Source organism: Corvus cornix, chromosome 1A, assembly GCF_000738735.6.
Source record: "Corvus cornix cornix isolate S_Up_H32 chromosome 1A, ASM73873v5, whole genome shotgun sequence".
Classification (NCBI taxonomy): domain Eukaryota; kingdom Metazoa; phylum Chordata; class Aves; order Passeriformes; family Corvidae; genus Corvus; species Corvus cornix.
Genome location: NC_047057.1, coordinates 43,749,598 through 43,764,963, shown reverse-complemented (window position 1 = coordinate 43,764,963; position 15,366 = coordinate 43,749,598). Strand labels below are relative to the sequence as shown.

At 38.0% G+C, this 15,366-nt stretch overlaps 1 protein-coding gene across 2 annotated transcripts in view; it reads left to right on the top strand.

Annotated features, from left to right (window-relative positions):
* Positions 1-15,364, top strand: part of EEA1 (early endosome antigen 1) — a 69,181-nt gene extending 53,817 nt beyond the window's left edge. For both annotated transcript variants that reach the window (XM_039570157.1, XM_039570155.1), the window contains 7 exons: positions 1,743-1,928; positions 2,346-2,477; positions 4,253-4,438; positions 4,747-4,985; positions 6,456-6,576; positions 6,926-7,024; positions 8,120-15,364. In XM_039570157.1, the coding sequence (XP_039426091.1) occupies positions 1,743-1,928; positions 2,346-2,477; positions 4,253-4,438; positions 4,747-4,985; positions 6,456-6,576; positions 6,926-7,024; positions 8,120-8,242 (1,086 nt within the window). In that variant the 3' untranslated portion in view covers positions 8,243-15,364. The remainder of the gene's footprint in view (positions 1-1,742; positions 1,929-2,345; positions 2,478-4,252; positions 4,439-4,746; positions 4,986-6,455; positions 6,577-6,925; positions 7,025-8,119) is intronic.
* The last annotated feature ends 2 nt before the right edge of the window (positions 15,365-15,366 follow it).

Genomic DNA, 15,366 nt, shown 5'->3' with positions numbered 1-15,366 from the left:
AGTCTCGGTATAGGCACAGTGAGATAACCTGTACAGTGCAGAGACTTTGTGGGCTGGATTGAGAGAGAAGTACCCCACTAGTGTATGGGTGTCACTATCTACTTCATCAAATTTCATTATCTGATGCTAGAAAATTTGATGTAACCACATTTCTTCTATTGGAAACAAATGTGAATAAAAGCTGTGGCTTTATTATGCTTCGTTCTAAAACTGCAGAGACTGTTGGGTTTTCCTGTGAAGATCTTATATGATGATGCTAGACTTCCTGTCCTTCCTCAATGTTAGGAAAATATGGTATTCCACTGAACACAATGGAGCAGAGTGGGATAATTTTACTTTCTGAAATGCCCACCCTGCTGAAACCTTGAAAACTGCTAAAGCACCTCCTATTTTGCTTACAAAAAATTCTGAGTCAACACCTTTCAAAATGCTAAGTAGTAAACTCTAATACCTCAGAAAGCAAATAAAGTAATTTATTTGAAAATTAATTTTAAAAGCCATTGTGAGCTTTTTAAGAGTCATGGGGATTGTTGAAAATGCTGTTGGATCAGCAGTGTTCCATCACTGCTGTTTCAAATTAAGTCTGTCTCTACAAGCAAAATACTTCAGATATTACAAAGGAGGATCATGAGGCATCAGAAATGAATTAGCTTTTAAATCAACATGGGAGTGACTAAAGCATATGCATAATTGAATGAAGGGAAAATTCTGCTTATAGTTCCTTTTAAAACCACTAACCTTCAACAAGAGGTTTGATTAATATTTAAGCAAGAGCTTCAAAAACAATTGAGTTTGTCTTGAAAAAAATTGAAATCCTTACTGCTGCACTGAAGGCAATAAACTTATTACTAATAATAAATCTCAGCTCATCTTCTGTATCATAGCATCAAAAATTTCCATAAAATTCCAATATTTTGAAGAAGTGGATGAGTTTGTTTGGTTTTTTTTCATGTGGGTTCCAAGTGGAACTGGTCTTTACCTAAGGTAGAAGGTTTAAAAAAGTAACCTCCAGAACATTAACTCAGAAAGACCCCCGAAGTTTGATTTTGCTGTGAGCAAACAGACTGAGCTTTGGCTTTGGGTGCAAGTTTTGGATTGTTTCTTGGGATTTTGTGAGATAAATCAAAGTTTTTTTCTAGCTAATGGTGAGAGTTAGAGGCAAATGAACTATCATCTGTAGCTTTTGAATGAAAGTTTAAACTTAATGTTTAAAATGCTTGTGCAGCAGAAACTGTGAAACATTTTCTCCTGATATTAGCATTTTTATCTTGTACATTTCACTTCAGAATTTTAAGAAATTTTACAGTTGTTCTAGCACTAACTTTATTAAGTCATTGGTAAAAAATAGCACTGAATTATTTTTGAAATCTTCAAAGTATAGCTTCACTGGTTCTTAAGTAACAGAAGTCTAGAGTTATAGAACTGTTGATTTGCCTAGATAAAATAAATTTGTGTGAGCAAATTCAAGTTCATTCTCTTTTTGTCAGTTTTTATTCTCCGCCCTTCTGCATGTTTTCACCTTTTGTCTGTGTAAGGATGAAAGCTGGAATATGTACAGCAAGGTTTGTTCCTGGAAATTACTTTGTAAACTAGAAGTTTCTGTAGTTATGCTCTGTCAACATTTGAAGCTAAATGTTACCCTCTAGGTAGAAATTTTTCGACTTGGAAAATGTTTAACTGGCTGTTTAGTATTTGAAGCTTTTATACTGGCAGATAACTTGCAGAACTCTCTTTTTAATTAGTCCACAGAAGAAAAACTTGCTCTAGCTCAAGAAGAATTAGTTTCCAGCAGGAATCGAATTGCTAGCAATAATCAACAGATTCAGGAACTGAAGAAAGCTAAGTCTACACTGGAGCAGGATGCATCAAGGAAAGAACAGCAGCTGGGTGAGAAGACCAAAATGCTACAAGATCTTCAGAATGACAGGGTAAATGCCTCTGCCTTTTGAAATCTCCACACAGTCACATCCACCCCATGCAGGCACCTTTTACTATTTTCTATTACATCTCTAATTTGAGAGCATAACAATGACTGTTTTACTGAACCTCTGGTAAAAAGACTTAAAAAAGAGACAGTTGTAGTGAATTTGGTTCAAAATATGCTGCTGATTTGTTCTAGACAGGTTTGTGGCTAGACAGGCGGGAAAACATTAGTTTTAAATCTAAAACTGCAATCATGCTGCTAATTGCGTTACAAACTGTGGATAGGTATATGGCAGTTGTTTCCCCATAATTACAAAGCCACCAAGTACTTTTTGGACCCTGGATGTTTTTTGATTGGTTGGGTTTTTTATTTTGTGAACTTGGAAGAAGTAACTTTTCTAGCACTTTTATTTCTCTTCAAGATTTTGAAAGAAAAAGATTTGGCTAATGAAAAATGTAAAACTGCAGAGCTCCAGGAAGTAAGGACTAGACTTGAAAAAGAAAGTGCCAAGCTGGGTGAAGAGCTTAGAGCCTGCAAGCAAGAATTTGAGAAGGTATTGAGACAAGCTGAGTCTTCTTCATGTGTTTGGTTATCTGATGAGAAATATGTGCCTACTCAGTAGATGTTATCTGGAATGGCTTTGCAAAGATGGTTACTGTAAATATTGGTATTACAGGTAAGGGAACCAAAGCCCAGATTTTGTTGAGCTTCCTCAGCAATGATGTCTTGATTGGTGATGATCCTTGAGTATCAGGGCCTAGTGAGCCAGGTGGGCTGCATAACTTGTCTTGGCTTCAGGATGGGTTGTATGTCCCGGCTTTTCTTTAGTTCCACTGTAAATTCACTCTGCACACCCCTGCTTGACTCTTCTGCAATGAAAGGCTGTCCAAAAGAGTCACGATGGTGAACTTTTCCAGATATTCTAGGCACATCTGGGGCATCTCAGGCATGCACGGTAGAGTTGAAACTCCCTTAGTGTTGTTTAATAAAATGTCTTAAAAAGTCACAGTTGGGGAAGAAACAATGTCAGGCACCTCATAAAAGACAAACTCTTTTCCAAAATCATAACAATCAGTTGAGCTCCCTAAAGGGTAAAAGTTGGGAGGCTTTAATGAAATAATTTTTAGTCTTCAATAAAACTAACTGTTTCTTGTCAAACTCTATATATTCTGGTTTTTAGTCTCTATAAAAACAAACATTCCTAAAAGGCTGTAGTTTGTGTTTTCCATAATGAACTACTAGCAGTTATATTTGCATCTGTTAAGCACACTTAGTTTAAATTGTTGTGCAAGTATAAATACAGGTACAATTCCTTATACACTAATAAGAAAATAACATGAGAACTTACGACCTTCAGATGTTCTTTTGTTCTCCATTGTTTAGGAAAAGGTCTGTAATTTTTAGGTATAAGTCTGTACTTTGTTTCTCTTAGGCAATCTGTGCTTGGGGAAAGGTATTCTAATTCTTGTTCCTAAAATCTCTATTCTAAAGAATAAAATTTATAAAGATGTAAAACGTGTGCACACCAGTGTCAGGTTAATAGTCATTTCTTGATCTCCTTACAAGCAATCAGGCTGAGAGTCTCCAAAGACTTAAATTCTGTTTCCCATCTCCTAGCAAGGAATGGATGTATACCTATCTGTAGGGCATCCTTGTGTTCTGAGGATATGTTCTCTTCACTGTCCTTGGTTTGGTTTTAACTTGTATTCTGAATTTTTGTTTATGCAAAAGTGGTTCACCCCTATTAGTCTGTTAGTACCTACATGCTTGGCTGTGTAATTTTAAGGAAAGTGATTTCTATAAATTAAACTAACTATTCTACTTGAGTTCAGTTACAGAAGAACAAGTAAAGCCATTATTTATATCATCCCACTTGCTTTAAACAGAGAGTAATTTTTTATACATTTAAGACTAATAGAAACTAACTTTCATCCATAAGCATTCAGTTTTAGATTGTCATTACAAAGTTTTTGACCTCATTATTGCAACCAGAGAACAATGTGAAGTAAATTTTAGAACAGTACCTAGAAAATGACAACGGATGCATCTTTTCAAGGAATAGAAAACAATTCAACAGATCTTCCTCTCTACTTAGCAGAAACATGCATTAAAATATTTTTAAAATTAAATGTTGATCATAGTATAAGTTTAAAATCTTTGATCATGAAAATCACTGATGCTTTGCGCTATAAAACCATCCTTTCTTCCAGTGATAAAACTAAAAATTATAGCTGTCCTCTCCTAGGAAAGGATTACAGTCTTTTTGAATTTAAATCCATTTACACTTTCAGTGTTGCTACTTTAACTTTGAACTCTATATCCTAACAGGAGGTGGCAAATCTCAAGGATGCAAACCAGCTATTGATTCAACAGAAATTAGAACTGCAGGGCAAAATAGATAATACAAATTCAACTCTGGAACAGGAGAAACAAAAACATCAAGCTGTCAAAGATCAGCTGGAAAAAAGAGAAGAGGAGCTGAAGAAAGAATGTGCTGAAATTGAAGCCAAACTGGTTAGTATTTAGAGAGCATGAGACTGCTGTTTTGTGAACATGCCTTTGGATTCTTCTCTTTGGGACAGAAAAGAAGCAATGGGTTGACTTCAGTTTCGCTTTACATGAGTTTCTGAATGACAAGATCAAAAATCTTTGAGGCATTTAATGGTATAGGAAAATTCAGTGAGGTGACGGCCTTGTCTAGTAGAGTTTGTTGATTAAAAGTAGTGATTCTGTTCCGGTAAGATTCTTTGCCTCAATTAAATATAAGGAATAGACAGAGAATGCTTGGAAGCTTGTTTTTCATTTTTCCATTGTTTTCATAGCACACAGAGAAAAAAGACAAAGAAGAAGAAAAACGGAAACATGAGGAAGAGGAGACCAAGCTCACCATGCAGGTCACAGCCCTGAATGAAAATCTGGCTACCATGAAGAAAGAGTGGCAAAGCAGTCAAAGACGAGTGAGTGAGCTGGAGAAACAGACAGATGATTTACGTGGGGACAATGCTGTCTTGGAAGCAACAGTCCAGAATAACCAGGATGAGAGAAGAGCATTGCTGGAGAGGTAAGCTGTGGCCATGATGATATGGAAGTGTAGTTTGAGAAATGAAATGAAATGAGAATGAAAACTTGTTTGAGTTGATTCAGGATTCTCTATTCGTGCTTTGTTTAAATATGTATTTGTTCTTAGTGCCTGGGCTGTGGGTACAGTTTCCAGAGTGCAACATTCTGTCATCCCTGCCAAAGCACAGCAAGGGGTTTTGGGAGCCAGCTGTGCTCTTTGTGATCATTCTGTAGAAAACAAGGCAGGCTTGTCAGGATCTTTACTTATCACCCAAGCCACAGTTCTGTGCTTGCTGTCAAAGATTTATGTCCATCTGTAAGAGCCTTCTTACTGGGCTTACTTACTTCCACTGGGCTCCTCTGAGATTTCAGGTATATAGGCTGTGGCTTCTCATCTGTTTTGTGAACCTTGTGAGGCCTGGCAGAGAGAACTTCTTTTACCTGAGCTAACTGTCCTTCTCCATTACTCTGAGGCTCCCATGCCTTGATTCAGTTGGAATAGTTGCAATAGTCATCCAGAAGCCTGGAAAAGACCCCTTAAGTAACACAGAATTTGCATAGGAACTCCCAGGTGTGCCCACTACTCCGTGTTAGGAGACTGAATATGTGATTGGATTATATAGACTAATTTTCACAAAGGAGGCATTTTCTTCCTCCTGAAAACCTGCAGTCTTATTTTCTCCAGTCCTGCTGTTGTCTCTACAATATATTTAAGTCTTTGGTAAGCAGAGTGCTTTTCCTTCAGGCAGCAGGAGGCCTTGCAAGGCAGCAGGAGCTACCTGAATGCAGTGATTTCCAGGGTAAAAGAAACACCTGTGAAACTGGAAGCTTTCTTTGTCCTTATTTCCTGACACGTTTGGTGAAGGCAGAGGGGAAACTTTTTGTTGGTACTGTCAAGCTTGGTGATTTGACTTTTGAGCAGTAGACCTTGGGAAAGGATGGGATCAGTTCAAGTGAGATTCTCTTTCTTTGGCAATCCCTTGCTGTACTGTGTTGAACTCATCCAGTAGCTGTTTACATCTTGGCAGAAAAATACCCTTTGAAATTTGGCTTTCAGCAGTTAACTGAGTTTCAGCTGATGGGAGGTGGCCTTGCTAGAAGAAGAAGGTTCCTTTTCTGCTCTGTTGTCTTGACCTCATCTGCAGCAGCTTGTTTGTGAGAGTGTCCTGTTGCACCGGGGTATTTATCAGGGCTTGCTGTTGAGGGGGACTGCATTCAGCATTGTCCCTGGTTTGGGGAGTAACTCCAGGTATTGATAAGCTGCAGATACTTAGGAGCAATGCCAGTATAATCTTTAACTGACTGTTACAACAGAATGTTTTCCTGGTCAAGGCATCCAAGAACTTTTCAGAGCAAGGATTTTTTAGGCTGTGTTTTATGCAGGTAGCTTCTCAGACTGACAACTGGCCCAAAGGACACACAGTGTACATTGTCTTAAATGCTTTGAGCTGACTATTTATTATTTTACCAGGTGTATAAAAAGTGAGGGAGAAATTGAAAAGCTTCAAGCCAAACTTGTAGAAATGAAGAAAAAGCTGGACAATACAACTGCTGCAATGCAGGAACTTGGCCGAGAAAACCAGTCATTACAGGTATAATTTGATTTGAAGCTATGAAACCTGTTGATTCTCTGTTTGGAACCTTAGGAGAATTTAAAATTTGTGTCAGATTGGTGGTGGGTTGCCTTTTAGGGTCAATTAAGGTGTTATATTTGTGGTGTGTGAGGGTCATACTTCTGTCTGTGTGTCATTAAATCTGCTTATAGTTTTGAAGCTTGGAAGGTTTCCTCTCTAAACAAACATAAGCCCTGAGTATCATTACAGAATTGGTGCTTTTATTCTGCAATGGGTAATGTGTGCTCTGGAAATAGAGGATATTAGGGGGAATTAGACATGCATTTTTTAAAAAAGCCTGATGCTTTTTTTTACATCTTCTGTATAGATCAAACACACCCAAGCACTCAACAGGAAGTGGGCAGAAGACAATGAGGTACAGAATTGTATGGCCTGTGGAAAAGGCTTTTCGGTGACAGTAAGAAGGGTAGGTGTGTTCTACTCTGTGTCTGTGGCGATTTTCTATTTTTATTGTTTTCAAACTCTTAGATGGGATACAGACTTCAGAAAATAGTGCTGTGATTCTCAAGACATCTCAGAATATGCAGTTATGGTTTGCAGTGCCTTAACACATTAAAAATAAGGGCTGTGGAGCTTACTTTATTCATGGTTCTTTTTCCATTTTCACAGCATCGGCTTATAAACAGTGTTAAAATGCTTCATTTAAACAGTGTTTAAATGCTTTCAATTTTGCAAGCAGGCAAAATCACAGCTGTAAGCATATTGACAGAAAATATATTTATAACCAGTCCAAACTAGATTTATGGGTATAAAGGGAATGTAAATTGGTTGAAATTAGGTATGTGTGAAAATATGAAGCATCACCATGATCTGGTGCTTTGTGACTCTACATTTCTAAACACCAGCTAGACATGGAACAGAAAAAACAACTGGATGTGTTTTAGGTCTGTAGTCAGACCTTGGTTGTAAAAGCAGCTGTGGTCAGCTAAGATGTTAGCATCAATTGGCAGGGTCTGCCCTTCATCCAGAGATGAGCACCCGTCCAACAAATGACTTGGCAATGAAGTAGATGAGGGATATTTGTGAGGTTCGTTTTTGCAGAGCTTCCTGACTTGGTCTTAGGTGACTCCCCCTGGCCTGCACTATTTCAGTGATGTTCTTTGGGTAGCCTTTGAGCAAAGGCTCCTGGATCCTTTGATTCAAGGATACTTCTCAATGTGAAAGAGGTAGTTACATATAAGAAGAATGTATTTCATGTGATCAGAACAAGTTCAAGAGAGCAAATTTAAGAGGAGGATGAACTTAAGCATCTCATTTCTGAAACTGGTATATTCTCTTGACTCAGTGAAGCACTTCTGAATGTTTTACTCATTTATCCTTTAGAAACTATTTACTCATATGACCTTCTCTGTGCTATGTAGCTGCTACTTAGAAACTAAAATTAACTTTTGGAACATGACAGCTGATTTGGCTGAGAGTTGACTTAACATGATAGTGATCTCTATTACTCATCACTGCTCTGCCACCAATGTTCAGCATGTATGTTTCTTCTCTTCCGCAGCATCACTGTAGACAGTGTGGGAATATCTTTTGTGCCGAGTGCTCAGCAAAGAATGCCTTAACTCCTTCTTCCAAGAAGCCTGTCCGAGTCTGTGATACTTGCTTTAATGACTTGCAAGGATAACTGGCTATCGTGAGTGACAAAGAAATGTTACACTAAAATTTACTATTTCTGTTGATGCACTTCATTCAGCACTCAGACTACTATTCAGTTTGGACAATGATTGTAACACTTGGCAAAATCTAGTATATTTTAAAATGTTTATTGATAACAAGCAAAACTATTGTATTTTTTTGTGAGACATGGGCTCAGATCATCCATAGCTTACTGACATTAATCATGGAAAGAGCTTTTATGTCTAGATTAGAAATACCCAGTTATTTGTAAATAAAGTTTAAACAGAGGAGTAACAATGTATTTTTTTATCTTTTATTTTTTTGTTCAAGAGAAACAGCATTTATGTGATATTGAAGTTTATTCTTGTTTCCTTCAAAGAAAAAGGAAGATGCAAAAAATTGTGAGGATTTTATGTATCAAATGTTGCTGTAAAAACATAACTAATTGTCGCATTTGATTGCATATCTGATGTTCTTTATAACCCCCTGTGATTTTGTTTTTTCTCTGTCTCTCTGGTTCCTGCATTTTCTCTGTAAAGTTTGAACTCTACAGTGAGGGTAATGGCTGGACTCAACTTCAACTCAGTTTTATTTGCCCACTTGTAGTATCAGCGCCCAAGTCTTTATCCAAATACAGCGCTTGAGTGCTGGAACATCTTTACACATACTGTGTTGCACAGTTGGTGTGTGAGTGTGTCTGTCTCTCTGAGAGAGTATGTGTGAACAAATGGTGAGACAAAGTTTATCTGGCATTGTAGCAATATTATATGATACATTACAATATTTCATACCATAGTGATTGATTTCACTTTTACAAATTTGGTTGATGGATTTTAATATTCAAGAAACCCTTACATGTGGCTTTTAAAAAGCGAACAAATAATAAAAGCCTGTAGGACATCTCTGCCCCTGCCCATACCCTGGAAGCACTGAGAGATCACTGCTGTTCTAAGGGACATCCAGACCTTCCAAGCCCGGTATCCAACTAAGAAAAAGTATTTTTTGAGACAACTGTAGTTTATCTGACCTTTTCTTCTGTCCCTTCCCTCAGCTTTTGGTGGAAGAAGCTGAACTCCTGCTACACCTAACAAACCTCACTTTTCCATTACTCCATCTGACCCCCATTACCAGGGGCTCTGAAGTGTTGTGTCAGCTATGTGATTTAGTCTGCTCAGAATGGTGGTGTGAATCTCCTGCTGCTGGCTTAGTTATAAGCCAAACAGCTCTAACTAAGAGGCCACTGTATATGATTTTAAATATTTATTCATATTTTCTGTACTGGGAACAGAAGTTTCTTGTACAGTTCATGTAGGGTCCAAACTTCTTTTTTGTTGTGATTTTGTTTGCACCTCTGTTTTTGCCTGCCTGTCTCTAACTTTTCTTCCCTGTATATCTGGTATTTCAAAACCCTTAAGATTATTTCTTCCAAGCAGGGGTTATGTCTTCCAATATTTAGGAATTTTTTGTCTTAAATACCCTAATAAATTCTCCACCCTGCAAATGCTTCAGTATCTTACCAAATTTTGCCAGCCGTTCAGAAAAAAGGGTTGTGTCCTGAATTCCTCTACTTCTTTCCTCAGGCAAGGAATCAAATTCTGTCACAATGATGGAAGCTTAGTCATCATTAGGAAGATTTGTTTGCTTTTATCTAGTTACAGCTCTATATGTGAATGAAGAAGTGTCTCTTTTATGAAAAATGTCTTGTCTTGATTAACTGTCAAGTGAAGAAATTTTATCCCTCTACTCCAGAAGTAGTGATCGATATGTTTCATATCCCCTTTTAACTTACCCAGCTAGTTCTACATTTGCAGTGTCAAGAAGCTTTCTTAAAATTCAGTTCTTATTTCCCAAAAGCCAGCTGAATTATGTAACTTTTTCTTGGCACTGTAAAAGGGTTTGGGTTACCCCTGTGGTTTATACAAAACACTGACCTGCTTTTCTGGTTTGAACTTGAGAGTTGCTTGCTCAAAAAAAAACAATTGCTGCAACAATTCCATACGAACAGAGCCTCTGGACTCCCTGTTTCTCTTCATCAGTGTAACTGTTTGGCATAAGAATCTTTTGAATAGAAAATATGAACAGAATCTCTGCCTCTGGGAATTTTTTTTTTCTATTTATTTGTTTACTGAGAGAAACCGAAAAATTTGCTTTAGAGTCTTTCTTTGTCTGACTTTAGAAATGTGGGAAAAGTAGAAATGTGACAGTCATGCTCCAGCCTAGATGCATTCTGCTCTTTCATGTAACACACAGAGCCTTGTGCTGTTCTCAGGGTGAAGGACAACCACATAGAGCAGGAAGGATTTTTAGAGGGAAGGGAGAAACTTCTCACAGCTGCATAAGATCAAAGCACATGAAGCAGAGGAAGATGGAGATCTTTTAGGGGAGCTAGGAAAGTGGTTAGAAGATTCAGTTGTGTTTAGGCGTTTTGCTTTTGACTGGGAACGTGTGAGAGCTCAGGAGAGACTTCTGCAGTGGTAGAAGCTCTGAGGTTGTTCTTAGTTCAGCCTTTTGGGATGCCATTGTGTAAAGACAAGCAGAGTCACCTTTCTGAGCAGGTTGCTGAAGCAGTGCGGTTGGTTGACTGCAGATCACACCTCGGTGTGGAGCTTTTCAGCTTCAGGGCAAAACCAGTTTGATTTTTGAAAGTTGCTTTTTGCTGGCCAGTTTATATAACCAGCTTTTTGAGGGGATGGAAATACTTTTTGAACACACATTTGTAGAAAGAAGGATTGTTAAAATCTGGAGGAACAATGGGGTAGAAACTTTCATGCTTGAGTTTTGATTCTGCAGCAGTAGGTCCCAACTTCTACATCTTTTCACTGGAGTAGATTTATGACTCCATTGCTGAGTCTTATGCTCCTTCTTTTGTACTTACAATTCTTAGTGCTGGTCTGTATTTGTTGACAGGATGATGGTATACTTCACTGCTTCACTGCCAGGTTGAAAGCTGTGTTCAAGCTCAATAAAATGCCCCATAATAAGGAAAACTGGAAGGTGAAAAGCTGTGTATTTACAAATATGCTTGCAGAGTCTGAGTGTTTTGATGGGCATGTTTCAATAGGAATGTGGGCTTTTTGTTCCACTGCTTTAAAACCAAGTAAAAAGCCTGGTGACTTTTACCACAGTAAATTAAATGATTCCAGGCAAAACAGTTTAATGTACTGACTTTTCAGACTGCAGACACAGAAACAGAGGGAAAAAATAATAAAATGGCAGAAGAGACTGAGTCTTGGAACTGGAGATGCACAGTGATGTGTTTTTACAGCCTCTAGCAAGAGGCAGATTGCTCTGGTTCAGTGAGCAGTGGCTATTATAGAGGAAGAGGTGAAAATAATGTCAAAACCAGCACGCAAACTGGAAGGTTTGTGGGATCCTGAAGCAGCCTTAGTCATTACTGTGGGATCAGGAATGGGACAGTGAAGTGTGGGCTTTGCTCTTGAAACTGTGCCAACTGTCCCATCTGTCCATCCGCATTCAGAATTGCTGTGAGAGCAGAATGTGAGAGACCAGCTGCTTTGTGGGCAGAGACAGGCTAAGGAAGCTTTCGTAAGTGTGTAAAGGATGGTCTTACTAAGGTTTGGGAAAGGTTCTTTTAACTTCCTGGAGACAACACCTCTTTTTCCAGTCAAAGACGTGCAGTCCCTTGCATTTTTGCCTCACAAATGCCAAATCCTACTGTTCTGCTCTGGCCTCATGTCAGTGATGCCTTTTCCTGCTCTTAAAATCAAGAATCAAACATGGTTAGAAGGGAAAAAGGGATTTTACCTTGGTATTTATTTTAAGGATCTTTAGGTGCACTACGTCCAGGTTGAATGCACCCAAATGCACACTGCACTGCACACCCCCAAAAGGTCTGGTATATCATTATAGGTCTTACTAATTAGCATATCTATCAAAGATTCCCCATTGAGAGGCTCGAGTGAGCCCCCCCCTCCAAGGAACCTTCCGTGGATGGTTCTATCTTGGTTTACAGAATGTGTTCTGGAGAGGACCTTGGGGTCTGGGGCACACTGATCCCTAGCTACGAAGCTTCTAAAATGTTTAGTCTCCTAGCTTGACAAATAAGTCTAAGAATGTAGGCTAAAAACCACTAAGAGTACAGAAGTTATAAGGTATACAAGGGGTATAAAAAGAGGCAAAAAATCATCATGGCATCATTAGCAGTACATCATACTGGAGACAGGTAGCATTGCAGAGGTCAGTGGCAGGCTTTTGATCTTAGCTGGCTGTGGTTCACTGTTACTTATTTCTTCTCGCCATGTACTCCCTACAGTAATCTTCCCTCTTCTGCAGAGGTTGAATGAAGAAGATAAAACTAACGAGTCACAGCAGGAAAAGTTGCTGTCTGGAGATTAAGAGACAAAAGGAATTTTCTGCTGCAGCTTCCAACAGAGGCAAGAGGTGTAGAGGAATCCTATTTTTTAGCTGGCTTCACTCTCTGGCACAAGAGTTTAAGCTGTAGGGTGCAATGTGGGGTTTTGCCTCTGTTTTTGAAAGGTGTCAAGTAACCAAGTTGCCATTTAATGTGGAGCACTAGGTACACAAGAACAGAGTAACTACTTTTGTTGGCTTTGGGACCATTAGGATTATTTGTGAATCCTCGCTGCAAAAGCTTCTTTATTAGTGAAGCAAGGAGGGATTTGGGAGCAGAAGCATGAAGTAACCTCTCTGTGTTTGTATTACATGAGCCAGAACAATTGAGCTTCTCATGCTAGATGTAAGACAAGTGACATTTATAAAGGGACCTGGAAAACTCAGCTGCTCTTCTGGATTGTAAAGTGTCAGCTAACCATGCAGTGGGAATAAATGCTTGTTGCAAAACTTAAAAAAATACATGGCCAGTACTCAGTGATGGATGGAACAGTGCTGGAATTGAAGTTCAAACAGAATATAAACTGTGCCAGGAAGAATGATATCGTGATTGGAGCATGTTGAAACTGATAAATTGCTCTTTCAGGTACCACCGCTCCTGCTCTCATATTCTCAGAGAACTAGGAAACAACACTGTCATTTGTACTGTGCACTTTTTGCTGTCTAACTAAGAGAATCTACAGTAAGTGGAATGGCATCGTGTGCAATGCATGTATTAGCTGTAGTCATTGGACAGCAGGTTTATTGTCAGCTGGATTTTTCGCTGTATGCATTTGGCCCTAAGGAGAATTGCACTCACAGTTCCTTTTACCAAAAACACAATCATCATCTGAGAGCACGTGTAACAACAAAAACCATGTTAGTCACACACGTCTTTGTAGAACTTCATTTTAAGATTATAAAATGAGAAAAAAAGAGAATTTTATGTATTTGCAAGGATCTTGCCAGTTGTCCATTTCTTTGGTTTTGAAGTCTTCACCTCAACATCCCTTCTAGAATAAGTTTAAAATTATTGTCCAAACACAGTCTCTCCAAAAGCACTAATGGATGTACTTTTCAAAACTAGCTATAATAGCATATCAGTCCTGCCATGGAAACGTGGTTTTTGAGGTATATTTTCTGTTTCTTTTTAAAGGGACACTGAATAAAAAGGTTTGCATGTTTAGAGAGATCATTAGATACCACTTAAGTTCACAATAACGAAGAGTGTAGGTACTAGGTAATGTAATAAACTCTGCCTATTGTCTGTAGCTCTCCACATACTACGCACTCACTATGCAGCAGATAGAGAAGTGTCTGTGCATTTGAAGATTGCTGAAGCCCTGCTACCCCTTTAGATCAATGTTGTATGAAGGCAGGAGCCTGGTAGGCATGTTTTCCAATTTTCCCTCCCTCTGTGACTGAAACATAACACTATAACCAAATTCATCTGTGTTTTCTGCTTTTTTTTTTGGGAAAAGAGGGCTGGGAAAGGATGTTCATTGTTTTATGTCAACAGGTCAGTGCTGGCAGGTCCAGGCTACTACTGTTGGCTTTATGGCAAAGTCCTCCATTGTTTAATGCTGGAGCTTGATTCCTGGCACAAAAGGGATGTTTGAAAGAACGTCTCACTGGGTTAGCAAATACCAGAACTTTTTATAGTAATATGTCTAAAATGCTGCTTGTATAGAAATAATCACTTTTGTAAGAAAAGAAAAAAAGTCACCAAAAAAAAGTCACACCCCCAACCCCCCCATTTGATGCCATTACATAAGATTTAATTTAAGCTACCTCTCAGTGTGAAATTCAAATATTAGGTAAGTTTAATAAGGTTTTCTCACTGTCATGTTATGTAAAAGTTATAGTGAATGCCAAAATTGCAAAAGTTTATCACCAAAAAGGAAAAGAGTAGTCTTTTTTTTTTTTAATGTGTATTTGAAAGTATCCAACAGTTTCAAGTTATTGTAAATTCTTTTAAATTCTTTTAACTTCTGTAGTTTCAACCTTGCAAACTCTAGCTGTTGGACAGGAAATAAATCGTAACCATAGGCTTTCATAATTATAGTCTGCTGGGTAAAACCAATTTTGTATGGAGCTTTGTCATTTGGATACAGATAGCCTCAGTCACCAAACGTATCATTCATTTGGTCGTGGTTTTTTTCTTGAGTACTCGAGATGTGAACTTGATGAATGGTGTTCTGTAATGGATGCGTGCCACAAATTACATGGTCTCATTTGCCTCTTTTCTGACTTTTAATGACCAGTTTATTATTGCAGATGTGAATATTGTTCATACAGCTTAATTTCTGTATAATTGTATAAAATATAAATGGAAAAAAATATAAGTTTTTACTCAGTATTTAGAAGTAATGTATTATAAAAGACTTACGTTGCAGTTTTACTTACAGAGTACTGTACTTCTAAACTGGATCATACCATCTTGGTAGGTGTAGATAGATTTTTTGCATGAGTCTGTTTTGGTTTTATTTCTTTATAATTGAAGTTTTATTCTCTTAAGTTCTGCTTTCAGTGTTTGTGTTTACTAGTTGTGATCATGTAGTTGTGCCTTACATTGTGGAAGAATTTAATCCAATGTGCACTGTAATTCTTTAACTTTGTGATCTGGAAGGTGGCTGTGGATTTGAATGAGAAGGTGACACCATGCATCAACGTGTTCTGTGTAAACTATGATGAATTGTTGCTGAAATGTCATTTTTGTTTTCTAATCTGTTAAAGGAATGATTAATAATAATAATAAAAAAATTAGACCTTTCTAATAGA